The sequence below is a fragment of the Haliaeetus albicilla genome, chromosome 9 (assembly GCF_947461875.1).
Source record: "Haliaeetus albicilla chromosome 9, bHalAlb1.1, whole genome shotgun sequence".
NCBI lineage: Eukaryota > Metazoa > Chordata > Aves > Accipitriformes > Accipitridae > Haliaeetus > Haliaeetus albicilla.
The window spans coordinates 29,858,406-29,885,138 of record NC_091491.1 but is presented as its reverse complement, the minus strand read 5'-3'; the positions used below and the strand labels follow the sequence as shown (position 1 = coordinate 29,885,138).

Here is a 26,733-nt window from a genome sequence, read left to right as displayed (position 1 = left end):
CGGAAACTCCCCCTCCTTCAGCTCCCCTGGGACGTGGGGGTGCGATGTGGAAGGGAGCTGCGTCTCCTGGGGACTCCGAGGGAGTTCGGGCCACCTTGGTGTCCAGATGTTAGCTCTCCCCAGCAGCTACCCTACGTTTCTCTTGTTTTTCACCGTTCTACGCAATTCCAGATGGGAGCGGTTAAAATGAATGGCCAGTAACGTCACAGTGTTACTTGGCAGATTTGGGAGCAGTAGTAGCAAAATAAGTGTGGTCTAGTGCTGAATGAAAAAGAAAACGCCACAGTGCTTTTTGTTGGGTTACATTTGAAAGACTGCTTTGCAGTCATAGCTATTAAAAGTGTATATAACGTGTCTTTACAGAAAACTTGTTCCAGCTGAGGTGGCGGTTTTTTGAACTCTTAAACTGGAGCAATATGTGTAAAATGTTAGGTATGACTTCCAGGTGGAGTGCTTGACTATCAACAGTAATGGGCCACTCTTTCTTGTTTTACAAGGTATCTATAATCTCAGTGCAATGCAAGAGTAGTCAGGTTGCAGGCCTGTAATCAGGCAAATTCTAATGGCGGGGCTACTCATGTCTAGAAGGCTAATTTTTGTTATTGTTGTTAAAAACAGCTTTCCAGAGGCTTTAAATTTGGAACTCCTGAAATGTTTCATTTAATGGCATTATTTTGGCTCCCTTTTCAGTCTAACTGCATTTTTTAGTGAAGATCTTGAGGTGATTGATTCTTTTTGTCAGTATTCATCAGGAGTTTTTAGCAGTGGAAGGAGAGAAAAAAGGAGAAAATGGAAGTTTTGGTAGAATCATAGAATGGTTTGGGTTGGAAGGGATCATAAAGATCACCTGGTTCCAACCCCCTGCCATGGGCAAGGACATCTTCCACCAGACCAGGTTGCTCAAAGCCCCATCCAGCCTGGCCTTGAACACTTCCAGGGATGGGGCATCCACAGCCTCTCTGGGCAACCTCTTCCAGTGCCTCACCACCCTCACACTGAAGAACTTATTCCTTACATCTAATCTAAATCTACCCTCTTTCAGTTTAAAGCCATGACTCCTTGTCCTACCGCTACATGCCCTTGTAAGAAGTTCCTCTCCAGCTTTCTTGTAGGCCCCTTTTAGGTACTGGAGGCTGCTATTAGCTGTCCCCGGAGCCTTCTCTTCTCCAGGCTGAGCAACACCAACTCTCTCAGCCTGTCTTCATAGCAGAGGTGCTCCAGCCCTCTGATCATCTTCATGGCCCTCCTCTCAACAATGATGGAGTAGTGGTTTTTTTAATGAATTAAAGATTTTATATGTAAAATTAAAGCAGGTAGAGTTTGAAATACTTGATAGCACTCGGAAGGCGATTGTTGATCAAGTTTTTGCCACAACAATTTGTGGTGGAACTCGATTTTTCCTTCAGTTTAAACATACAGCACGAAAGCTGTAAAACACAGTGTATTTTAAAAGAACAATCACAGATAATACTACAAAATGCCTTTAACCTAGGTGAAGACTAATAATGAGAAGTGGCTGCCTTAGTATATACTACCACTTTGTCTCTCCTGAAAATATTAAATATCTGTGTAATGGTAGTGACTGCAAAATAAGAAATAATGGCCCAGTCATCAGCTTGCTTTGTACAGGCTTATCACACCCTGTTTTAAAAAACTGCCTTCAAAAGCAGGAGATAAAACATTTATAGTGTGGAGGCACTTTCGTTTTTTATTGTTATGTAGCCACTTTTGTATTGATACTATCTGTGGTTAATTTCTGAGCCTCTTGTAATTCAATGTCAAAGAGGAAAAACTTGTTACTACTTTCAGGATTATTCTGCTTCTGCTTATTATACTCTTTCTAGATACTAAGTTTGTTATTGCAAAGGCACAGCCTTCTAGATAGTTTAGTATAGCAGCAAGATGATACCCTTCAAAATCATAGTGACTTTTATGAATGAGGACTTTTATAAAAGTCAGTGGAGTTTCCTTTTTTTGAGCTTTCCGTTACAATAAAGGAAATTTCTAAGCATAGATCATCAGGAGAATTAGTCTTTTAAGAGAGGAAAATGTTTCAACTCGCATAATTCTGATTCTTAACTTATCTTCCAAAAGCTCAATTTCTAAAAGTCCAAAGTGTCTTTATAAAAAAGTCTTCCACTTGTTTGGTCATTAAGAATATGCCTGTTGTAGACAATGTCACCCCTAGTACATGGAAAATCTCAAAGCAAAGAACTGTATAGATTATAGAGCATGTTATTAGAAAATGCTGTAATATTTTCTATTTCATATGATTCACTCTCTTTAAGACCTGTTAATTTTAAATGATTTAAGGTTACGGGATGAATAATTTGCCTTCTGGTGTGAAGCACTTTCTTCTTTCGTGTTTGTCCCCTTTGTAAGTAGTAAATGCCCTTGATAATATTGAAAACCCTGAAAAAACAAGGATTAATTTCAAGAACTGTAACTTCACTCATATTTTGCATCAGGTAATGATTTAATATTAACCATTCTGATATAGTGAGGCTAAAAAGTTACAGAAGAAATTGCTTTTTCCAGAGCAGTTGTCTTTTCCCTAAACTAGCAAAGCTACCTCAAAATGTTGAAGCATGCAGATAATGTAATTGAAAATATACAAGGAGCTTTATTCCACACTATGCGTTTGTTTTAACGTAGGCAGCATTGATAAGGTTCCTGTGTTTTAACACGTGCTTTTCATGGCTGAGCTCTTTCATCTTTCAGACTGAAATTTTCCCTGTTGCATAAATCTGAATTACTTTATTAAAGTCTTCAACAAACATGGTGCAGCCATCTCCAGAAGTAAACTTGTCTATGCATGACCTAAGACTGAACTGCAGAGTACTGGAGTGAAAGGAAGTGAAAGATGTCATTAAGTACATGCTTCAACTCCAAAGAAGAATCTGCCAAAAGAGGACAAATGTATTTTGCAAAGGAATTTTGTCTGTGTATTGTTTTTTTGAAGCTTGAAAATCCTCTACAAATTTAATGTTCTCTAAAAGTTCATTCTGAATAACAAGATAGGCCAAACTGTCAAGTTTTCTTTTATATTGCATGTTGATCATAGTCATCTTTGGACTCTTAGCTCCTGTTTGCCCAAACTGTTTTACCACAGACATGTTACTTGCCTTAATCCAGTGCAGAAGTTAAATTTAATTCATAACAGGCTTCATAAATGGTATTTAAGATTTTATTTCTGTAATCACTAGAAATGCTATATCCATTAACGATGTTTACAGGTTTTTATTTTCCTGGTAGCATACCAATGATAGCTGGAAATTGTATATTCAGAATGATGCTCTAATTTATCTGTAACCAGCTAAAATGTAATGTGAATTGCTTCTGAAGAGGTTATTGAGTTAATGGTGTGTTGAGGAAATCTGTTACTTAAGAGGTTTTTTTTTTTTTCTTTTAGTGTCATCTGCCGGAGTCTAGCAAATAGCAGCTATGGAATAAAAAGAAAATCACCACTTCAAAACTTGCATCTTATTTCCCGAAGTATACATCATCCCTACTATCCAAGTTCAAAATTTCAAAGACCTCCGTTAAGGATATCAATTCAGCTGTTCTCTTCTCTTAATCGTCTTCCCCTACGCAAAACAAAACTTTTAAATGTAAAATATGGATACCAGTTCCACAGGAACTTTTGGCTAGCTAGGCTAGCATCAAGGCTTCTCAAACTTCGCTATCTTATATTAGGATCTGCTGTAGGTGGTGGTTATACAGCTAAGAAGGTATTTATCTGTGGAAGCTATTTTATGCATTTTGTCTTTGCTATTATTATATACTTCAGAACAGTAGTTCTTGGTATAGCCACAAAAATACAATGTTTCATTGTTTGGTTAACTAATGACAATAAAGATGAGTGAATATGGAAAACGTTGTTTAGAGAACTAGTATAGATTTTAAAAGATTGAGTAGTAGTATTCATATCTGAAAGATGGTGGGTTATTATGTTTTGTATGTAGGTATTACTTTTCAACAGATTGCTCATGTGTGTCTCTACATACATTTCTTTTTCTATTTCTACTACATTTTTTTTCCTTTTTGTATTAGACATACGATCAGTGGAAGGACATGATGCCAGATCTCGATGAATATAAGTGGATTGTTCCTGACTTCATTTGGGAGCTTGATGAACATATTGACTTTGGTATCACAAAAACTAAAATGTTACTCTATCTAAAGACTAGCATATGTAAAACTTAAACATAAGGGTGTAGGTCCTCAGTGCCTCTCTCCAGTAGTATCTTTATAGCTGTAATCGGAGTGCACTTGCTTTGTTAGAGTTTGGTGTGTGTCTTACCAAGGTATTTGTATCAATGTGTTTGTAGGAAGAAATTAAGCATTGGTTAGCATTGATATTCTGTAATTCATCCTTTCATTTGAGAATGTTCCTGGTCTTTTCATACGGCCATATAATCCCATCACTGAAAGGAGAGTTAGAGCATGTTCAAGGGGATTTACGTGTGTTTTGGTAGGATTTTGCACAATTCTTTCTATATGAATGACACTTACAAGTAAAAAATATAAATAGATAAGTAAAAGATATGTATGAGTAAAAGACCAGCTGAAAATGTAGAATAGTGAAGCTACCTATCTACAAAATTATCTTGAAGATACAGAAGAAAAGAAAATGAGAAGTACATACTCTGTTTTCCTGAACCTTCTAGTTACTGTAGTTTTCTGCATATTTTTAGATGAAAGATAGAAATCTAAAAAAAAATCACTGAGTTACTTCTTATATGTGTAGGGTAGTAAGGTGGTGTTCTTTTTTAAAAAAAAAAAGTATGATGATTTTACTACATCTGTGAGCATTGCATAGATAAATGGAGAGATTGAGTAACTGAGGCATATGTTTTCTTGTTTTTATTGTTTGTGGACAGTACATTTTTATAGTACTTTAAAGCTAATAAGTTAGGGTTTTTTAAAGGATTACAGAATTGAATTACTTATGAAATTGAAAAATAAGCTTTTCTTAAAATGTACAAAAGGTGAGCATAGTTACAGTTTCGTGTAATTTTAAAACATCCTCTACAAAGTATGTGAGAGGATAATGTATGAAATGTGCTGAAATGCAGCAGTAAGTTTTAGACAATTTTAAAGTACCTGAGGCAACCAGCTTATCAGGAAGTTCAAAGTCTAAAAAAGCAATTGGTTTTTCAGATCTGATAATCTTTCCCAACACTAATGGGGGGAGGTGCATGTAGAAAGAAACTTTTTAATTCTTTATTAAAAAAAAAAAAAAAGCCACGTCCTGAAACAATTGCTAGGTTTTACAGCCTAACCCATTTTTGTTCACAAAAATAATAGGAAAAAAACCCTACTCATTATCTGTTGTACTGTTTTCCTAGAAAAACTTATCAAAGCCATTCCTGATGCAGATGAGCTTGCCAAACTTCTGCCTGACTTTGACAAGATTGGAGAAAGCTTCACTTCTCTGAAAGGACTTTTTTCTCCTGGTGAGAATAATTTTTCATCTTAGTTTTAATTTTGAAAAGATAAGCTATTACAAGATGATGTTACAGGTATGTCCTTAGACACTAAAAGAAAGCGGATCCTGAAAATGCATGCCTTTTCATTGAGTGTGTCATCTGGAAGTGTTATGGACACAGGTAAGTGTAATGTGTTTTTAAAAGCAAGAATTCCAGTAGCAAGTACAGAGAACCAAAATGTGAAATTGAATATAAAACTAGAATTCTTGGACAACTCCAAACAAACAGATTGAAAGCTAGATTGCTTCAGTGAGTCACAGAGGCCGGACGTGTTGAGCTGGAGTTTGGAGAAGGTGAGAGTGGAACTGGACAGTAACAGTACCACAGCTGTTACATGAGAAAAGAGTTGGATTATTAAGAATGATGGTTCTTAATGTTGCAAGCATGTGAAAGATATGCTTTTGGGTTGAATGATATTTTCCATCTGGATGTAGCTCCAGAAGAACTTGCTTGAAGATATAGCTTAGGTAGGGACTGCATTTTAAAGGAGTAGGTAGGAGTTCTAAATCCTTCATGAAAGACAAGGCGATGGTTTGTCCATTCAGTGCATCCAGGTAGTAGTAGGCTTAATGGTTTTCAGGTTTTAGGAGACTTAAATAAGACATTTCTGATCGGTGGGCTTTTTAAAACTAAAAATGATGGATTTGATCATCATATCTGACTTGCTAATAAGCACAGCTCGAAACTTCACCTAGTCATTGTTGTAATAAAGTACAAGATTATTCCTATTATATACCTTAATAATTATCAAACCACATAAATTTGTATTCATGAGAGATTATATCTGTGAGGTGTTACAGTCATTGCTCTAAGTGTGTTTGAAAATATTCCCATATCAGCGTGCATAAGTGTATTTTCATTTTCTTGAAATAGTGTCAATGGCAGAACTAGTTTATTAATCTTACAGACTCAGCAAGCACCTAAGTAGGGATCAAGTTCAACAGAGTGACAAGTAGATTACAATCTCCTATGTATTTTAGCTGTTTAAAATTCAGGCTGTTTAAAATTGTGGTGTTATTGACTGGTATTGTGAGATGTTGCCTATTATTTAGTATCATACTCACATGGGCATAGTTGCCATTTATGATTGTGTGGTCCTCCAAATGAGACAAAGATCCCTCATCTTTGTTTTGCATTTTGTTTTGTATTTATAATTTTTATTTCCCCTCTTCTGCTGATTTTTCACAGGTTACAATTTGGTTAGTGAAGTCATAGGAGCTTCTGATCTACTTCTGTTGTTAGGTGTGTAAAAGCCCTTTTTACTGCCCTTAACCTGCCTCTTTAAAGCAAACTGTTAAAACACTACTATACTAAGAGGAGTGAATATCAATGTAAACACAACTATTTGCAGCAATTTAATATTGAATTAAAAATACTTTCCAACTATTTTAAAAAATACTTGGATCCTCCCCTGAGAGAATTAATAGATGAATAGTTGTTATTTCTCTGCCACAGTCCCTAGCAGATGCTTTTTATTTCAGGCAATTTCTAGAAGCTTGTTTTGAAAATCTATGTCACTACAGTATGAAAGAATTTTTTTTTCTCATTACAGTATTACCAATGGAATTTGTATTATCCTTTCATGTTTATCAGAAATAATTAATTTTACAGTGTTTTCAGAACTTTAATAGTCTAACTGAAGCTGCCTACTACTTTGTGATGTAACTAATCGGAGTCACAAACTAGATATAAAATTTTCAGATGAGTTTTAAACTGAATTACTTTTCAGTTTCTTGAGGTGAATTTTTTTAAATAGTAACTTCAAAGATTATTGAATTAATAATTCATAGGAGTTGAAACTTTAGTAGGTGTAGTTTTAGAATTTTTAAGTGCCTTTTGCATGTTATAATGAGTTTCTGTAATTATGTCCTAGGTTCTCCAGGAGAAACAGCATTCAGAGCTACTGACCAGGGATATGACAATGACAAACAGTACAAGAAGGTAATTACTATCTTGCAAAACTTAAGTGTCTTGACAACAGGTAATTTTTTTTAAAACTGCTTCAGCAGCTAGCTGCAGATGTTAATTTGAAGCAGCTTGAACAGATTTTATCACTGAAAATTACTTGAGTATGCATTGTTGTTTTTAATATATAAACAGTACAATAATAAACATTTTGGTGTAGGGAAAATACAAGGCAGTCATAAAAATCTTTAGCAATTGCATTCTTAAAATTGGTTTGTAATAAGAGTGTAATTATTGTTAGGTATTTTGTGTGCACTTGCAATTTTTCAGGGCATGTTCTCAGTGGCACTTGAGGTTATAGCTTGTTACTGAAGTTGGTTTAGGCTTTTATAGTTATTTTCAAGCATTTCTGCTTGCAACCTCATTTCTGTTGACATTTTCACAGTTGTGGTACTTACTTAAGGATTTCTGCCTTAATAAAGAATTTCTATTTCTTAAAGCAGTCTGTCTTTTTACTTTATTTAGACAAAGCATACATCACATTTTTGTTACTATCTTCTGGAACAAATGTTACTGTATTTTGATAACTAAAAGTTTTAGCATTTTTTCCTTGAAGTAAAGAAGGTGAAGTTTATTTTTTTTGCTTTCATGAATAGTAGACCTAATTTCTATTAAATTCCTAAATTATAATGTTGCTCATTCTTTAAAGGCTTTCATTTTTCCTGTGTATATTTTTTTAAAATTCTTTAAAAATTTGAAGGAAAACAATATATATTGGGGAATTTCTAAATTATTATATATTTATTTTTGCAACTGAAAGTGTCTGAAGTATAACTGGGGCTTTTACATAAAAGCCATTTCTGTATATGCAGGCATGTATACATTTATTCGACATTAATTCTGCATGGCAGTATGTAGTGAAACCTGTACAAAGCTCACTTTTTATAACTTTTTTTCCCTTTAGAACAGTGATGGATTTCTACATGAAAATTAAGTTCGCTTTTTGTTCCTCCTTTGTCAGTAAACTCTCTCTCTGTATATATTTTTTATTTTATTTACAGTGACTGCTTAGCACTGGTTTCACTGTTTAAAACTTTTTTAAAATACTTTACTATCGATCTGTGAAGAAGTGGCCATCTTAGTTTATTGTCTTTGATAACTAAATTAACTGAGATTTTTACTGAACACCAATAATATCACGTATACTTATTATTCTGTTTTTTTTTCAAATGCAGTAACAACTGCATTTTAATGTTGCCAACAGACCTTTGGCTGTGGCATGGAGAACATCAGCCCATATTAAATCAGTATGATTTAGAAAATTTAGTCTGGTGTACTAATTGTTGTTATTCCAATTATATCCGATATGTTACGCTTAGAAACTGTTGGTTTGCTAATTAATATGATCAATTTTGGTCGTAATATTTCAAACAAGGCACATATGAATACCTACAAAGCATAATCACTTAGTTTATTGGCAAGCAAAATTATTATTTTCAAGACAATGGGTTAGATGGCCTTTTTCATTCAGTGCTTTCCACTGCCAACCAATACTAGTGTAAGAACTGTGAATGTATGAATGCATAAAGTGCTGTAGCATGGTATTAAATGTGTCTCATGAGCTGGTTTTCTTTGTTTCATTGTGAAAAGATGAGTAACTGGTAAAGGAATCTAGGAATTCCTCATTTGGAGGAATGTTCTTTGGAACTGTTATTGGGCATTGTCCTCAGATGAGTCTTTAAAACCTCATGTAGAATGAATAAGAAACCAGTTAGTTCACAAGATAACTTTGAGAGAGTAAATGTTGTCCCAAACACTGAATCAGGCTGTACTGCTTCTTGTCAGATAATGTGTTTATCTCATAATCTCTCATTTAATACAAAAGGTACAATTTTTTAAAAAGAGAATTAAATTAAAATTACTGGAGTGTTCAGATAAGTTATTTAAATAATGGAGTTTAAATGTGTTTCTACTTGGATTAAATAAGAAATTTTGTTCTTGGAGAAAGAGAAGATAGTTATAAAAGCTATAGTGTAGTAAAATATTTCAGTGTATTGTATGTGTGGGACTAGTTCAGGCTTGCACTTGAAATAGCAGTGTTACCTTAGAAAACTAACTTGCACTATTGACCGTCTCCAAAAAAATTTCCTAAAGAGCTTCAGCTTCCTGTTAAAGCAAACAAATTCCAAAGCTTAGCCCAATTTAAAAAAAAATATATATATAGGTGTTATAGCTGTGATGAAGTGGGTGTGAAAAATGTGACTCAGGTATTGATTTAGGGCTTAGAAGCCAGATAAATAAATAATTTAATACCAACCACACAGTCCTTTCTCTGCCTTTGGTGCTTTGATTAAATCTCATGCCTTGAAGAACCTGGTGCACTGTTGAGGATTTGGCAGCACGTAGACTGCCTTGCTTGGCCAGCACAGGGTCACTTTCAGTCAATGTAAGAAGCAGCACAGTAATTCTACAGCTCTTCACTACAGCTACTGCTAGAGAGTGAAAAAGAGACTTTAGTAAGGAATATCTCTTGACTTAGATTTTTTTTTTAATGTTCTTATTTGTTTTGTTCTGTCTTGCAAGTTATGCAATAAAGTTTCCACAATTTTCTCTTTTGTATTCATAGCATTGTTATATTCCCAACTTAATTCCCAGTTTCATGTTATAAGTACTCTGGATAAAATTGTGACATTTATTCAAATTCTTAGAAATTGATATCTTTACCTTCCTCATCATTCTCACCCCTTTACATCCATCAGCATTTAATTATTTTTCCTGCAAGGACTTATTGTGGCTCAGCTTTTCTCATGAACAGTCACACTGAAGTCAATGGGAAATAGTGGAAGAGTCAAGACATGCAAAAAGACAGGGCTTTGGTTGCTTGTGAAAATGGGACACAAATACTTTAGTCATGAGGAACGTTTAAGTTAAAGGCATAGTCATACTCAACTGAAGTACAGCATATTAACTTTTAATGTAAAATAAGGGGGGAGGGGGGGGTTAAAGCATAGGCAGTAACAACGTCAGTACTTGTTTTGCCTTTTTTTATTTATTGTGCACCCAAACTGTCATGATGACTTTGCAAGGTTTGTGCTGCTGTGTGTGTCAGCTAGTGTTATTCCCCCTTACATTGTTTCTTTGATAATAAAAATAATATAATGACTGTAAACAACTTGGGTTTTTAAATCCCATTAATTGATCAACATTGATTTTTTCTGGATAAAATTCTTTTAAAAAAAAAAAAAAAACAAAAAACAGTTTTGCACTGGAATGATTGATGGGGGGTGGGGAGGAACAGTGATAGTGTCCAATGACAAAGAGATGTAAATATTTTTGTTTGTGTCCTGGTTCATACCAGCCTGGGTGTTGTGTGTATAGTTCTGTGATATTTAAGGTTTGTTTGGGGTTTTTTGTGTTTTGGTTGTTCTTGGGTTTTTTTTAATTCAAACCTATAAAGTAAGAAATAGAAAATAAGACTATTGCCTGATATATACAAAGAAGAAAGTGTTACTGAGAAGCCTTTTAAATCACTGTATTTTTTACTTGAATATTTTATTAAGTGGGGTAACTGTAGTTGAAAAGGGTTTTTCATACTTTACTGTGGAGCAAGTCACATGGACCAGATGTCTTAGAAAGTAGCTGCACATTAAATACTTTTGGTGACTTCAAACATTTGTTACAGTTTCTGTTTAAATGCTGAAAGGCCTTCATGGCAGGTTTTGTTCAGTGTTTTTTCTTTTATTTTCTTGACTGATAGCATAATGTTTAAAAGGAGTGTGTCAGGTCATATTGAGAGTTTCCTTGTTTGTGAAATGGCAAAATACTATTACTGTTCCTCTAATACTAAGTGTAGTTGTGGGGCTATCTCTCCTTGCTGCTGTATAGAAATGACATCTTTTGTTTTGCCTGAATTCTTGGTGTAGCTCTAATGTGTTTGCTAGTCTGGCAATATAGAGATTTATTAAATCTTGAAGTGATTCAGTAAAATACAAGTGTGAATATTCTTCTGTTCTTGAAATGTTATACAAATCACTATTTAACAAATGTTTGTATTTGGTCATTTGATTGTCTCTCCTCTTTTATCCTTTCTCTCCTGTGTTGTTTATCCTTATGTGTACATGCCTGTGTGTGTTTTTCATGCAACAAATGTATAACTTGATGGTAGATGTCTTAAATTCTTACACCGAAGTTCTATTTCAGGGTTTGTTTTCCTGAAGTGCATTTTTGAAACCTTTCATTTCACTGAATGTTTTCTTAGAAGAAGATGTAGTAGTATTTTTTTAAAGAGTTTTATATAAATAGTTCATTAATACTTTTGTCTACACTCTCTGAAATTGTACATGAAGTTCCAGTAGATACTGGCATAGTAACTCTAAACCAATCTTGAAAGACAGCTTGCCATTACAGTAATATTTGGTGTGGAGGGAGAAGAGAAGAAAACTAAGCTTCATGGAAATGCTGAATAAGTAAAGGAATAAGCATCGAGTTGCAGGGATTTTGAAGTGATTAGGAAGGATTATGACAGCATGAATTCAAACTGTGGTGTGTTGCGGAAGTGGAGGGGGCTTTTTCTTTCTTTATGCTCTAGAAACTATTTTGCTTCTCCTAGCTTGAGAAAGTTAAGTAGCAGGCAAAGTAATCTTTCTATAAACCGTCTGAGTTGCTGGGAATAAGAACAAAATGAGAACTTTCATACAACTACCAAAGTCGAGCCTATTAGCTGTTGTGCACAACTTTGTATAGAATATCCAAAACAGCTGTCATGCACAATTTTATATAGAATATCCAAAACACTCTCTTTAAATACGTGCATGGTTAAGTTGTGAAAAACTGCTGATACTTAAGAACTTCTGGTATGAATAATTGAAATGAAATCCTGAAACCTTTGAGAATATTTTAAAGCCAGGATAGTTGAATTTTTTTTTAAGATTTAGATGCTTAGTTAAAGTTGAATATAATTATAAAATGTAGGTTAATGTTTATTGTTTTGTTCTACCTGGATTTGCAAAATACATGGTTTTGCTGGCTATATCCACTCCCAGCTAGTTAGCAAGAGATCTTGCTAATGAAATTTCACTTTTGTTTGAACTGACCCATTCATACCTGTTTTTCATCTGTCTTTGTCATGCCCTTTGGTTTAACTTTGTTCTCCTTACACCCCAAATTTTTCCTCTCCTTTTTATTACAAACTCATGGCAGGGCCTGCTTGGTGAACTCATTCTGTTACAACAACAAATCCAGCAGCACGAAGAGGAAACACGCAGAGCCGCTGGCCAATATAACATGGGCTCTTCCCAGCAGAAGCGAAAGGTGATGGCTTAAGGGACAGTATGTACTGTATTCACACTAATCAAATACTTCAGCCTCTGCATTTGAGTTGGAAAAATCTAACGAATTAAATCATGAGCCCAAATAATTATTACAGCCAACTTCACTACAGATGTATAGTCTTGTTTCAGTTTAACCAAGTTGCATTTAAAGCATGGTGTTAAAAGCAGAACAGGTACATTGTGTCACTTTGAAATTGTATGTTCTCTGCCTCTATAAAAACTGTTATTTAAAGTTCATACATTAAAAAGGCATTTAAGGAAAGTATGTGAATAAATATCAAGTCTGTTTACTGTTGCTTGCTTTCGGTAGCTCTGTCTTATAAGAGTATAGCTATTTACAGGCAATGTGTATCTGGAAACATTTTTTCATGCTTTGTACTGTTACCAATCTGAAAATGACAGCAGCTCCTTAGAAACAATTTTGCACAGACAATTAAATACTGCTGTTAATACAGCCTCTACTGTATATTCATCCAAGGTATTCCTTTGTTTTCCCTCTTAAAGCACAGTTTATACTTACATGCTGTGGTTGTTGAACATATGCACATCACTTTACTTACTTAATTTAAGCTCTGATCATTTTATTCATTATTATATGGCTGAGATGAATTGGAAGTCCTTCCTAAATTGGGATATTTTAGTTGTTTAATCTGTTACAACCTGTAATTCTTAACCACATTGCTTTGTTGGCTGCTTCTGTGTCCCCAAAAAAGCCTTTCTGATTACTCATATTTTTCAACAGCTTTGGAATTGAGCACTGGATACAGAACTTAATCTTCTGTACCTCTGAAGATGACTGTCACAGACAGAGGAAGACATTAAATGTGAATTAAACTTTTAGACATAATTGCATAGCTGCAATTGTCATGCTTTTTAGTCCATCAACAGACGAAATCACTGTTCTCTGAAACTATAGTAGCATTTTAAACTGAAATATTTTACTTTATTGCCATATTATTTTTTATGGTTTAGAGTTACAACCCGTGGCCATTCTAAACTGTTAATCTTCCTTTAATTAAAAAAAAAAATGGTGAAAGGCAATCTTTCCTCATGTTTCATTTTTCAAATTTATTTAGTTAATATTCTGTCTGGATTTAAAACAACACTGATGTATTCTGTCCTCAGTTATGAATCTAGGCATTGTATAACAAAATATAATAGAAATGCAATTATTTGAGATTATTTTATCTCAATAGGTGTCCTACGAATGTCCTCACATTCATTCCCTTCCAGATATGTATTTTAGCAGAAAAGAGTAAAGATGCCTTCAGTGGTCCAAATATTCTCTATTTGTTCAGTTACTCTATTTTTAATAAAGGTAACTCCTTCAGCCTCTGTCAGATTGTATACAGTTTATTGAAAGAGCTGGAGTATGGAATAGTAGCTTGAAGTTTATAAGAAAATGTATGAAGACCTAAAAATTACTGGAAAGGCAATACAATATTTGATATATAAAAATTTGTCAACCTAATAAATGCAATCAGTAAAAAAAAAGAGCTTGATATTACATCTGTTTCTGATTGAAATTCTACCTTGTTAGTACTTTCTTGCAACTAATTCTACAATTCCCAAGCTGTGAAATAGCTGCAATGGCTATCTTTGTAAATGTTATCCTGTCCTCCAAGGCAGGTACTCTGTGTTTTCTGAGTGTTGAAAGTCTTAACACTCCTTGCATATAAAAAGTTTTAATTTAGCATCCAAGTGTGATGTTTGGCATATATGCCTAATGACAAGGAATGTGTCTTGTTTGTCTTGCTAATCTTTTTGCTTGAAATGAAAGAGATGGTAAACTATTTTCTTTAATATTTTGATATGAGGATATAACTTAAACGTTCCAACCATTGATCCAAATTCTCCTTTGGAAGAAAAAATTGTTACAGTCATTGAAATAAGGGTATAAACTAACCTTGTTTATGTTTTAACTGAGTTGGCTTGCTTGCCTGTCTACTAGAGAACATGAACATTTCATTTCTATTCTTGGAAGTTCTGTTGCCCAATTTACTTGCCTATGTTCCATTTTAATTTCTCAATATTAAATCTACTTCAGTTGTAAATTGGATAATAGAAAGAACAATCTCACAATCAGGAGAGGGTATCAAAAACAAAAATGTAATTGTTTCCTGTTGATTTTTTTTTTGTCAGCCTTTTGATAAATATTTAGCAGTAAAATTGATTAGACTTGTCTAGCTGCACTGTGCATGGCTGCTTCTTACATGCATTTTGTTTGGGCCTTAATATTTTCATTCGTATTACTGGAAATCATTGTAGTTCTTCTGTAGATGATCAGTTAGAATTATTTATAGTCTGGTTAGAGAATATACAAAATCAGTAACTGTGGTTTCAGAGGTACTGAATTTTCAGAGGCACATACTTATTTTACACAATGCGTGACAAAGGTTATTGGAAAGCAACCGCTGTGCAAAATGAGTAACTCTATAAGGAGCTTCTGGTAATCTTAGTAAACAGGTATCTGCATCTTTGCGTGCAGGAACCCTGGATTAAAAATGGCTCTACAGTTCTCTTTTCTTATAACTTTGTGGCTGCAATGGGGAAAGGAGGAGGAATCTTGATGTACAAACCATGCTGAACTGGATTAAACAAATATTGATGTGCCTGTATAGAGATATTTTAATAGCTGGGGGGGGGGGGTGTGAGTAGAAATTATAGATCATAGATAAGTCATATGTGACTGTTAGTACTTCAGATTGTTATGATAGTTTTAGCTTTTATTGGCAACTTAAAAATTTTTAGCAATATTATGAATTATATGTTCAAAATACTGTATGTACTAACATTCAAAGCACACCTGAACCAAATGCCGAAGCATATACATCATTCTAGAGCTGTTTGTTATTTTTGTCATAACTTACCTAATTGTCCTTGTTTAGAATTAATCATCTAGTGCTAGATAATTCTTTGCTTCAGATCTTGCAACATGTAGCTGTGTGCAATATTTTTGCTTACTGTGTTTAACATAAGTATACTGTATGTAAAAGACAGTGCTCTTGTGGTTAGAGGTAATCTGTCTGTAAGTATGTGCTTCAGAGATGCATCAAGACCCCAGAAGTACTCTCAGGAACAGCTTGCTTAAGAGCAGAGAGTGGGAAAATGTTAATTGCTTTGAAAATCTGCAGCACATGGAAACACTTTGTTTTCCTTTTCTTTCCTTTATTTTCTTGCTGCTTCTGACTCTCCACACCATTCTCTTTGCCCTTCTATTTTTATTTTCCCCTTATGTCTCTGAGGTGGTTAAAGTGTGTGTATATGTAAATGTTTATTTACATATATCACCTTGTGGCTGCATGCATCAAGTTGTCTGTGTGCTAAACTAACCCTGTTTCTGATGCAGTTTTGCTGTCACTGAACTAATTAACAGAAATGAAAAGGAAGTCAATTTACAGCACTTCCTCTTTGCTGTTTATGAATAAGAAAATAATTGGATATAGATGGAAGTGTTACCTTGGATTGCTGCCTAGAAAGTGCAGGCACAATTCTGTATATTACAGGTTTAATAGCTAAATAATACAAACACTATGAACAACTGTGGATTTTTTTCTTGTTTAATCTGTAACAACTGGTGTGAAATTATAGTAACTAAATTGATTTGTGTCTAAATGACAGCTGTCCTCTGCATGTTAGATAATATGCTTTTTCTGATCTGAAGCTAACTTGAGTTGTAAATGTCACATGAGCTTTCTTACATGAGCTTTATTTAAATATTGAAGCTTTTACTTATATCATTCTTTCAGTGATTGTTTTGATTATAATTTTTTCTAAATTTAGTATTTCACCAGTCAGCCATTAGTTTTATGTTGTTTGTAAATATTTACATAATTTGAATTTGTATTGCACCATTTACGCTTTTGTCTTTGTGTTATTAAAAAGGGATTGTTTTGAACAACTGTTTATTACATCTTGATGAACGTATTTTAAGAATATTTGACTAAGAATGGCTCTAATTGCCTGATCTTATTACATTTATGCCTTGAATTTCAAAATGTTTTGTATTATAATATCCTAATTTTTCCAGTTTTTAATGTAATTTAAAATAATTTTAAAATAGCCCTTCAAGACTGACAAACTACAATTTATGAAGTTGTGCATGCATGTTTAGGATTATAATTCAGAAAAACAAATATAAAATAAGAATCTCCTTGAAGATTCAGAAATAGTGAATACTCACCTGAAAGTAATTTCTGTAGCAAGCAGGTGTTTTAGTGATTGTATCCCATGAAGATTGTGCTGATTCAGGAAATGAACGTAGGAGATCCTGAGAGTTTGACCACTAAAATTACATTTAGGGCAGTGGCCAGAAAACTCTGAGCAACATACAGAGTTTGCTTTTCCCTAAGCCCACTTTCCTAATATTAAGTCTTGAAGGGTTAATTTTTGCATTTGCATGTACTGGAAATCAGACTCTTTTTTTTTTTTTTTTTTTTTATGTGAACCTCCTGTTGCAGATGGAACTTTCCATCAGCATTAAATCTCAAATGCTAATTGAAGAATTTTACTTGCTTTAAAATGCATGTAAAGTCAGTTTTCTTATGTGGAATGAAACTTTCTGTTTGTGATTTGGTTACTTGCAGTGTATAAACTAAACAATATGTTAGTAGCCATGATTATTTTTCTTTGTAGGTTTCTGACAAAGAGAAGGTTGATCAACTTCAAGAAGAACTTTTACGCACTCAGGTAACTTCTGAGTTACTGATGTCTTGGGTAGAGACTTACATGCAGCAGACTCAGATTTACTAGACAAAAGCATACCTGAGATATAAGATGTTTGGTAAAAATGCAGTGTTTTTTCCAATCTTTGAGTTTATCAACACAGAGTTGACTCTGTTGGCACAGACCAAAGGTCAGTCTGATCTTTTCTTTCTCTGATAGCGACTGATGGAATGTAAGAGGGAAGTGTAAGAATAGGGCAAATGTGTAATCATACTTTCCCAAAATACCTTCCTTGCCTTCAATGCTATATAGTCCTGAAATGTAAAGTTAGCCCAAGAGTGTTACATAAATACAATGGTTACATAAAAACAATTCCAGTTTTAACTTGTTATGCATACTAACTTTAATCCTGACATTCTACAGTTCTCTTTTATAATTTCAGTGCTACTAAATACATCTGTGATATCTTCCATGTTTAAATGGCACATTTGTTGCAGAAAGGAAATGAGTTTACTTATTAAGGAGTTACATTTTAATCCTTAATCTAGGAAATATTTCTAGTAAAGAAGCTTTTAAGTGCATTTGCTGACCAAACATCAGAGGTTGAAGAGGAAAAATAGACATCTTATGGGATATGTGGGATGAGATATTCAGGTTATAGTACAGTGGCATTCAGGAGAACCAAAGTATCTTTTTTGTTTTCTCCCATTAAGAAAAATGATTGCAGGTATGATGCTAGAGTTGTATGTAAGCCGTGCAGTCTTAATCAAAATCTGTTTTGTGAAGCAGTAAGCAGTTCTTTCAATTAAAGCTGTTTCTATGATTGGACTATTTGATATGAAAATTGCTATGGGCACATTAAAAGCTTTTTCTCTGCCCTCCCTTTGAGATTTAAGAGAACATTTAATCCCTTTAAGAAGCTGAAGAGGGTGGTGCCATTCAGAGTGATGTCCTTTAAAAAAAAATCAGAAAGTGAAAATTTGAACAATAATGACAGCTATTGGTAGGACTTTTTAATATATGTTTCTAAAAAAATCTTGCTTCACAAAACCCAAGCCACTTTCAATTTCTGAATGTCTTCCATCTAGTTCAGTTGTAATTTGATATAGTCTGACAGAAGATGTGCTTTTGCAAGTGAAATCCTGTTCTCAGTATTTCCTTTTGTTACTTCTGTTAAAGAGAAGCCTGCTTCATTAGCTGGCAGGAAAGGAAAAGATCTGCAGGGATCAGCTTTAGGATCACTGCTTTTCAAACTGGCCTTTTAAAAAGTGCATAGCCTCACTTCAGAGCACCTAGGAGTTCAATAACAGACATTTGGAAAGCCCATTTTTTAATATGAATTTCTGTATATAGTGAATACATACATGTTACTTTGTTCCCCTTACATAAGACTTACACCTACAACCTGACAAGGTTAAAATAGTACTAAATCTAGTATCTTCTGTCAAGGATGCAAATACATATGAGCGTACATTATTTAAGAACAAAGTCACAAAAATAAAATTGTTTTAATGTTCTCTGAAATTTGGTCTTGCATTCAGTAGATGATTTAAGAATTCCCTGCATCAGCTCAACCAAGGAACATTTCCAGCCCTTCTAGGGGGTAGGTTTCATAATATTGGGCAATACAGTGTGCAGCTGCAGATCTGGTTTACAAAGAAGTATTTCATCCCTTAGGCAGTCCTTACAGAGCAGGAACCATGATTCCTCAGTTATATAATTTACAGTTCTGGTTTAGACAGCAACACTTTTTCCTCATAGGTGTGTTGCCTTACAGCAAACTTGTAAGGGTTTCCTGTGTTGCACCTTAATGGGGCTTTTCAATGCAAGTGTGGTATAAGGTGGGACTCCTTCCTGTCACATTAATTGAGTTGAACTTCACCAAAACTCATTCTGACAAAATTTTAATCTCCTTAATTAGCAAGGCAGAACTAGTTATTTTTAAGCTAGACTTTTTTCAGGGATGATGCATATTAGTCATATTAGTAATTACTTTGGTTTGCTTGCTTATTTTTCTTAAGTTAATGTACAGTTAATCCTTTGTTGTATCTATAGGCTTCTTGTTTTGATACGAGGGTTTGTAACCTCTTTCTATATTTGCTCGTTTTGAAAGCATTTATTACTTGCCTTTTTTTAATAACAGCTTGAAATATGATCTTAAAAGTACACTCAGGCCAAATACATTTCCACATCATAGAAAACAATTTTCAGAGTAGGTATCAAAATTTCATTCATGTCTCATCTTCAGAGGACTACCATAATCTTCTAAACAGGACTGAGCTGGTACAGTTGTTTCTTGAACTGAAGTTGTATACTGAAGAAAGGGTCTAAACTAGGCTTGCAAATTCACATTTAAGCCCTGTGATCTTTCTGATTGAACAACCAGTTCCCACTGATGCTAATTTCTGTCTGACTGCATACGTGTAGCTCCTTTGAAAATGATGCTTGCATAAGATGCTTAAAGATTGATTTATGTATACCCAAGTTTGAACATTGTGGTCTTATTAAAACATTTGAAGCAAAGGTGTTGTGTTGCTGGGGGGGGGGGGGGGGGGGGGGGCGCATGGGCAGAATCTAACAGTCTTCTCTTGATGGCCTTGTATTTTCAATAAACTGTAGCAACCACAAAGGTTTCTATGTTTTTGAAAGACTTGCCTGAAGGGTAATATATTTTTCATATGTAAAATTTCGCTCACGTGAGTGTACTATTTCCATAATTACAAGAGTATATTTGTACCACTCTTCTGTAGCTCAAATACCAAAGAATGCTTGAGCGATTAGAGAAGGAGAACAAAGAATTAAGAAAATTGGTACTGCAAAGAGATGACAAGGGAATTCATCAGAGGAAGTTAAAGGTACTTACGTGTTACAAATCAGCATAGAAATGTAATTATGCCATATTTTCCATGATGCTATTCTAAACTGTCTTTGTTAATTCATATACGAACTTCTAACATTTGTTATATCTGTGCTAATTTTTTGACATGTTAGGCTTTTATACATCCTTTTTTTTTGAACTATATAACTTTTGGAAATGGTTTCAGCTGAGGAGCACAAAGGGGTTAGCAGGTCTAACTAAATAACTTAACCTAAGTGGGAAATGTGGATTGGGTTTTTTGATGTAGCTTCACTGTATTTGCTAATAAATATGCTTCCAACTCTTCTTACACACACAATCTGATACCTTTGTGCTTTGTAATGGGTCTTACTGAGTTTGGTAGGAATATAGTTACAGGGTCAGGAAACATCTTTTAATGGCCCTGTATAAATTCAGGGAGTTTGGACTAATTAAGCTTTTGCTTTTGTCTGCCAACATCCTCAGCATTCTAAAAATAGATGTTTTCTGCCGGTCTCTGTGTCACTTGCTGACCAATGTGGATCTTCCTCTTTCCTCTGGGAACTGGAAGATAAGGAGTTCTTATTTGTACAGAATGAGGTTGATAGCTCTGTGCCCTTGTTAATGCTTATTGTTCATCAAGCTGAAAATTTAAGTCTAAATGTTTAATGGAAGAAACTCAATTCAGCTTCTTAACTTGGAAACTGTGAAGTCTGAGCACTGTTGCTCTCTTACGCTGTATGTAAGAGCTCTCATTTTGCTTTTTCAGCGAGATGCGTCTGCAGCTGTAGTATTTTCATCCACAGAAGGCAAGGGATGACTTTACTTGCTATTGTTCTTCATAAAACAGAGATGTGTGCTGCAATATAGACCATTTAGGTTTCAAACCATCAGGAGAGAATAAACACATTTTTACAGATGAGTTTACAGAATATACAGATGAAGTAGTCTGAAATCAATCTTTGTTCTGTTAATTGGCTGTGTTTTCTCTCTATTTTTTTTTTTAGAAATCCTTGATTGATATGTATTCTGAAGTACTCGACATATTGTCTGATTATGATGCCAGTTATAACACTCAAGATCACCTACCTCGTGTAAGTAGATGAAAAATTCAAGGGTTTTTTGCTGAAACACCAGTCTTATAATTGAATAGAACATTTAATTGTACTCCACGATAATCCTGAGCTAGTGCTAGGCTATTTTCTCGTAACTCCAGGGTTTTTGCTTAAGACGTGTTCTCCATTTTAAGTGCAAGAAGAGAATTTTGAGAATAACCAATGTAACTATGTTAAGTCTGCCTTAGCTTGTAGATAAAACCCTATCTAGATACCGATATTGCTGCTGTGCTCAGCCTTCCATTTGAAATGGTTTCAGTCTGGGCACCCCAGCCTTCTCAGCATTGTGAAACAGCTGTTGTTTCCCAGTGCGTACCAGTGGATCTGAGAAGGTACGGTGCCCTGGCTAACTCCCCTCAGCAGTGCTGCGGTTGGAGGGGGGAGCGCGAGAATTTGGCTAGCCTGACTGCTGGTGCAGGGGAGAGCCAGGAGTGCTTCCTGCTTGCACAACCAACCGCCTGTAGTGCTGGTGGCTTCTGTGGGAAGCCAGTCGAATGGGGAAATGGCAGGACCTGCGTCAGAACTCAGCCTTCTCCAGGCAGAAGCAGCATCTACCAGAGGAGTAGTCGTCAGTGTTTCGCCTGCTGAAAGGATTTTGTGCAAGGAGAGACCTGCCTGCCACGAGAACAGCAAGGCCTTCCTCTCCTCACTAGGTGGCCTGGCAGGTTAGGCCCTCAGGGTGCTTTGTGGACTGTGCTGTCTTAAGCACAAGTCAATTTTTCTGCATGACTAAAAGTTAGTGTTCCTTCAAAGATTCCATATTTAAACCAATGCATTTATTGTCAAACATAATACAGCCAGTGTTGATACAGATTAACGTCTTTTTAGTCAGCTTTTGTCTAAGCTTCCGAACTGTCCTGCTGAAAGCCAGTGGCTGTTTAAACTTTCACTATAGGTGGTCGTGGTTGGAGATCAAAGTGCTGGAAAAACCAGTGTGTTAGAAATGATTGCCCAAGCCCGCATATTCCCTCGAGGGTCTGGGGAGATGATGACACGTTCCCCTGTTAAGGTAAGAAACATCATAATCTCTGAATCAGCATTTGCCATATTCTTGTCCCTCTGATTATGCCGTTAATTGAAGTATAAGTGACCATTTGTTTATAAAATGGCGTCTAAGCAAGTGAGTTGTTGCAGTCAATGACAAAACTTCTGCAGGCCTACATATGATCCATATATACTATCAGAGTAGTAGTAATTCCTACCATAAGTAGTCCTGTGTTAAATGAGCATTACATATACTTGTATGTCTGCAGTGGGAAGTGTACATATGCTGTGTACTTCTCATGTTTCTCTGTGTTTTTACCATACTTTCTCATATAAGACTTTTACCGTTTAGGTAACCCTTAGTGAAGGTCCCCACCATGTGGCTTTATTCAAAGACAGCTCTCGGGAGTTTGATCTGACCAAGGAAGAGGATGTAAGTGTAAAGACTGGCAGTTAATGTGACTTTTATTCATTCTCTGAAAAAATTTGTGTCTTTGAGCTGTTAGCCCCTGTTTAATTAGAGTGAAATATGTTTAGTGGGGCAAGGCATTATATTAGTTATTAAATTATCTTTTAGGGTGTTTTTGGCTGGCACTGAAGTGGATAAAATGTAGGAGGAGCTCTTGTGCCAAGACATTTTTTGGACTATGCAGGGGCCTGCAGGTAATCTGTCATTTAGTGCCTCAGTTACCAGACTTAGTTATTCGACATGCATATGAGATAGTATTTATAAAGAGGGATCTTAATCCCTAAGTAAACTTTTTTATGTTGGTGATTTTTCTTCTATCACTATTATAAGGAGTTTTATATTTTGCTCTTCTCAAAACAGCTTGCAGCTTTGAGACATGAAATAGAAATCAGAATGAGAAATAGTGTGAAGGAAGGGTGCACAGTTAGCACTGAGGTAAGACATCAAATATTTAGTGGCAAATACTTGTATGTCTTCCGTGAGTATTTTTAAAATAGGAGACTGGTGAATACAGTTTGTGTACACTTAATATTTTGCACTATACAGAGTGTATTTGGACTGTTAAAGTCAGTTTTATATCACAAGTACGTGCATATAAAATTGTACTTCTCTCTTAAAATTACAGGCTGTTGCTGGTTTAAAGCATATGTTTGTGTAAATATGCATTTATATAATTTTATATATGTGTGTTTGTATATGTCATTACATACAAAGTAGGTGTGTATAAACCTTTAATTTCAATTTTACTTCACAGACCATCTCCTTAAGTGTGAAAGGTCCTGGTTTGCAGAGAATGGTATTGGTTGATTTACCTGGAGTCATTAGTGTAAGTATGCAATAAATAAATTTTAAAAAATCTTTAAGAGATGTAAGTGAGGTAGCGGTATTGGTGAGAACATTAGCTGTTGTTTTTCTTTTTTACATCTTTCTATTTTCTTTTTTCCTTTAAATATATATCTCCATATACATATTAAAGACTGTGACATCAGGTATGGCTCCAGATACGAAGGAAACTATCTTTAGCATCAGCAAGGCCTACATGCAGAATCCTAATGCCATCATCCTTTGTATTCAAGGTAATAAGAATCTAGATGGTTATCCACCTGGCAGGATTTTTTTATTTTTTAATTGTGATTCTTATGTTATTCTGGGGACTCTCCTGATTATTTTTTTTTTTTTTTTCCATTTGTGGTAATTTATATAGTGTACAAAACAGCATGCTGTGGAATGTGTATTTATAATTTAAAGCACCTTTGTTATTTGTGGCAAAAAGCAACTTTTTGCTAAGAGGTTTTTTGTCATTAAAAATGGTGGTGACAATAAAATTCAAGATTTCTTCAAAAGTGTTTTTGGAGGCAACAGACAATAATAGAGTTTAATATTTTGAGCAAGCTGGTGCTTGTTCAAAACTTATACAACTACAAGAAACTAATTTTTTTTAATGATACTGGGAATAAAGCAGATCTTCACTGTGTGTACCCAAAAATTGAATATAAGTGTAATTTTACTGATTTTAAGTTGTAACATAAAACTTACTTGGTGCTTACTATATCTTCAGTACTGCATGTTAGATTATAGTCCCTAAAATATAACTTTGGTTTTGTTTATTTTAGACGGATCAGTGGATGCAGAACGCAGTATTGTCACAGACTTAGTCAGCCAAATGGATCCCCAAGGAAAAAGGACAATTTTTGTGTTGACTAAAGTTGATCTTGCTGAGAAAAACGTGGCTAGCCCAAGCAGGGTGAGTTGACACTTTTTTTTCTCACATTGTGATGGCTAAAGTCACACATGGAAAAATACTTGAGATGCTCTCAGAAATATTGGACCTCACCTACCTGTTCTAGATGTTTTTGAGTGCTTATTTCTGTATTCAATGTGATGATTTGGGGCGGGGAGGGGGGCTGTTGAGTGGTTGTTTTCATCTCTCTCAAGCTTTGCTTTTAATGATCTAAAAAAAACCTTGACTACAGCTTGCTATAATACCAGTTCCTTTCATGCAGGTGACCTGAGCAAGTTCCATTTCCTGAGAAGGCTTTAGGATATTCTGGGATAGGCTTTTTCACTTTATTTGTCTTTTGCTATGTTATGTCTTATTTGTTTTATGCCTTTATCATTTTTTTTTCTTTTAAATATCAGTAGAATTCATAGTCCCATGACAAACTGCTTCTTATAGTAGTCTGCATAGATAGAATTAGATCTGGTTTTAAAACTGCTGAAGGAAAGAATACCTATGTGCAAAGTTAACCACATTTTTTTTTTTTTTAATCCTTTATTTTCATAGATCCAGCAAATAATTGAAGGCAAACTCTTCCCAATGAAAGCTTTGGGTTATTTTGCAGTTGTTACTGGAAAAGGTAAAGAGAGTTCTGGTTCTGCTTATTTTCTCCTTGATAGCAGAGAAAACTGTCTAAATGGAACTGTTGCAGCACTCTTTTTCTTTCTCCAGGCAACAGCAGTGAAAGTATTGAATCTATTAAAGAATATGAAGAGGAATTTTTTCAAAATTCAAAGCTGTTAAAGTATGTTGCTATTTATTCCTTTTACAAAAATGAGCCTGTGTTAGTAAATGCTAGCATCAGTTTTTCTTGTTGAACTTAAAAAAACAATTGCAGTGTGGAAATACTTTTTGAGATTTAATCTGCTTAAATTAAGTATCTTGTTGAGATGACCAAGTTAGCTGGTTTACTAATGCTTACTGTAAGTCAGTGGAGAGAGACAGGAATTTTCAGGCAGCAATTGATTCCACTGCAGTTCTCAGCCTCTCTTCAGAGGTGTCTGTGTGTCTTCATTGGCTCTAGAAGAACTAAGTTCCCAGTGTGTGTCTAGGCACTTTATACACCTGGGAGGAGTGAATCCAGCCCAAATATGAGTTGTAGCGCCTCTAAATATCAGTCATCTTGCTGTGACAACAATGTTGTATTCAAAGTTGTTCAATGTTTATGTGTTCTGCTGGAAGTTCATTGAGCAGAGTTTTGATTTCACAGGCTTGTATTTCTCAGGAAAGCAAGCTGCATGGTCTTTGGGACTGCAGTACCTGCACTGCAACCTGTAGAATAAAAATTTATTTGTGGTGGGGGTTTTTTATTTGCTTGTTTTGTTGGGGTTTTTTTTCTTCCTCTTGCTTTGATTATCTGCATTTAATATTTTGGAGGAAGAGATTGGAATTTGGGTTAGGTCCACATTGACATGTTATTTTCTGCTTCTCTGCTATAAAAGCAGAGCTTTATTCTTGTGAGGAGAAAACGTGGGCCAGAAAGCATGGGTATGCATAGAATAATTTCCTCTAGCTGTCTTTCTTTACAGGACATGTATGCTGAAGGCACACCAGGTAACAACAAAGAACTTAAGTCTTGCTGTGTCAGATTGCTTTTGGAAAATGGTGAGAGAGTCTGTGGAGCAACAAGCAGATGCTTTTAAAGGTAAACATCTTTTCAAAAACCAAGTGAAATAGCAGCTTGCTGTTAAACAGTTCATTCTTGCACACACATATAATACTATTTTGCCAGCATGCTTGGGCAGTTGTGCTTTATGTATTTTATATGATCAACATTTCTCATGAATTGGTAATTGCCTCAGTTAATATTTACAAAAACACATTAAAAAAGTAATTCATGGTATGAAGGACCCGCTTGCTCTAAAAGCCAAGGGAGTAAATAAGTATGAAGAAAAAAATCCAGGGCTTTTTGTGGGCAAAACACAGTCCTTCCACTGGATTCAGATGTTGTTTGAAATGGTTTCCTATATAAAGACACCATCTGCTCAGCCAGGGCAGGGCTGACTTGCACAGAGCTGGAAGCTGAATTGCTCTCTTTCCACTACATTTTTTCAATGCATGAATCCTGTAATTTACAAACAGAATATCTGAGCATAGACAGCAAAAAACTTTGCTCATTTGCAGAGGCACTTAATGTTCTTGGAGGGTTTGTCATAAGCA

At 35.0% G+C, this 26,733-nt stretch overlaps 1 protein-coding gene across 4 annotated transcripts in view; it reads left to right on the top strand.

The window, feature by feature from the left end:
• Positions 1–26,733, top strand: part of OPA1 (OPA1 mitochondrial dynamin like GTPase) — a 59,960-nt gene that overhangs the window by 520 nt on the left and 32,707 nt on the right. The window contains exons 2-19 of one of the 4 annotated variants that reach the window (XM_069792380.1): positions 3,413–3,731; positions 4,054–4,150; positions 5,352–5,459; positions 6,681–6,734; positions 7,366–7,433; positions 12,597–12,707; positions 17,363–17,416; positions 20,143–20,247; positions 21,236–21,322; positions 22,239–22,352; positions 22,680–22,760; positions 23,157–23,231; positions 23,551–23,622; positions 23,773–23,872; positions 24,410–24,540; positions 25,081–25,153; positions 25,246–25,318; positions 26,103–26,218. In XM_069792380.1, the coding sequence (XP_069648481.1) occupies positions 3,413–3,731; positions 4,054–4,150; positions 5,352–5,459; positions 6,681–6,734; positions 7,366–7,433; positions 12,597–12,707; positions 17,363–17,416; positions 20,143–20,247; positions 21,236–21,322; positions 22,239–22,352; positions 22,680–22,760; positions 23,157–23,231; positions 23,551–23,622; positions 23,773–23,872; positions 24,410–24,540; positions 25,081–25,153; positions 25,246–25,318; positions 26,103–26,218 (1,838 nt within the window). The remainder of the gene's footprint in view (positions 1–3,412; positions 3,732–4,053; positions 4,151–5,351; positions 5,460–6,680; positions 6,735–7,365; positions 7,434–12,596; positions 12,708–17,362; positions 17,417–20,142; positions 20,248–21,235; positions 21,323–22,238; positions 22,353–22,679; positions 22,761–23,156; positions 23,232–23,550; positions 23,623–23,772; positions 23,873–24,409; positions 24,541–25,080; positions 25,154–25,245; positions 25,319–26,102; positions 26,219–26,733) is intronic. The other 3 variants (XM_069792381.1, XM_069792382.1, XM_069792383.1) reach the window with 3 other exon arrangements.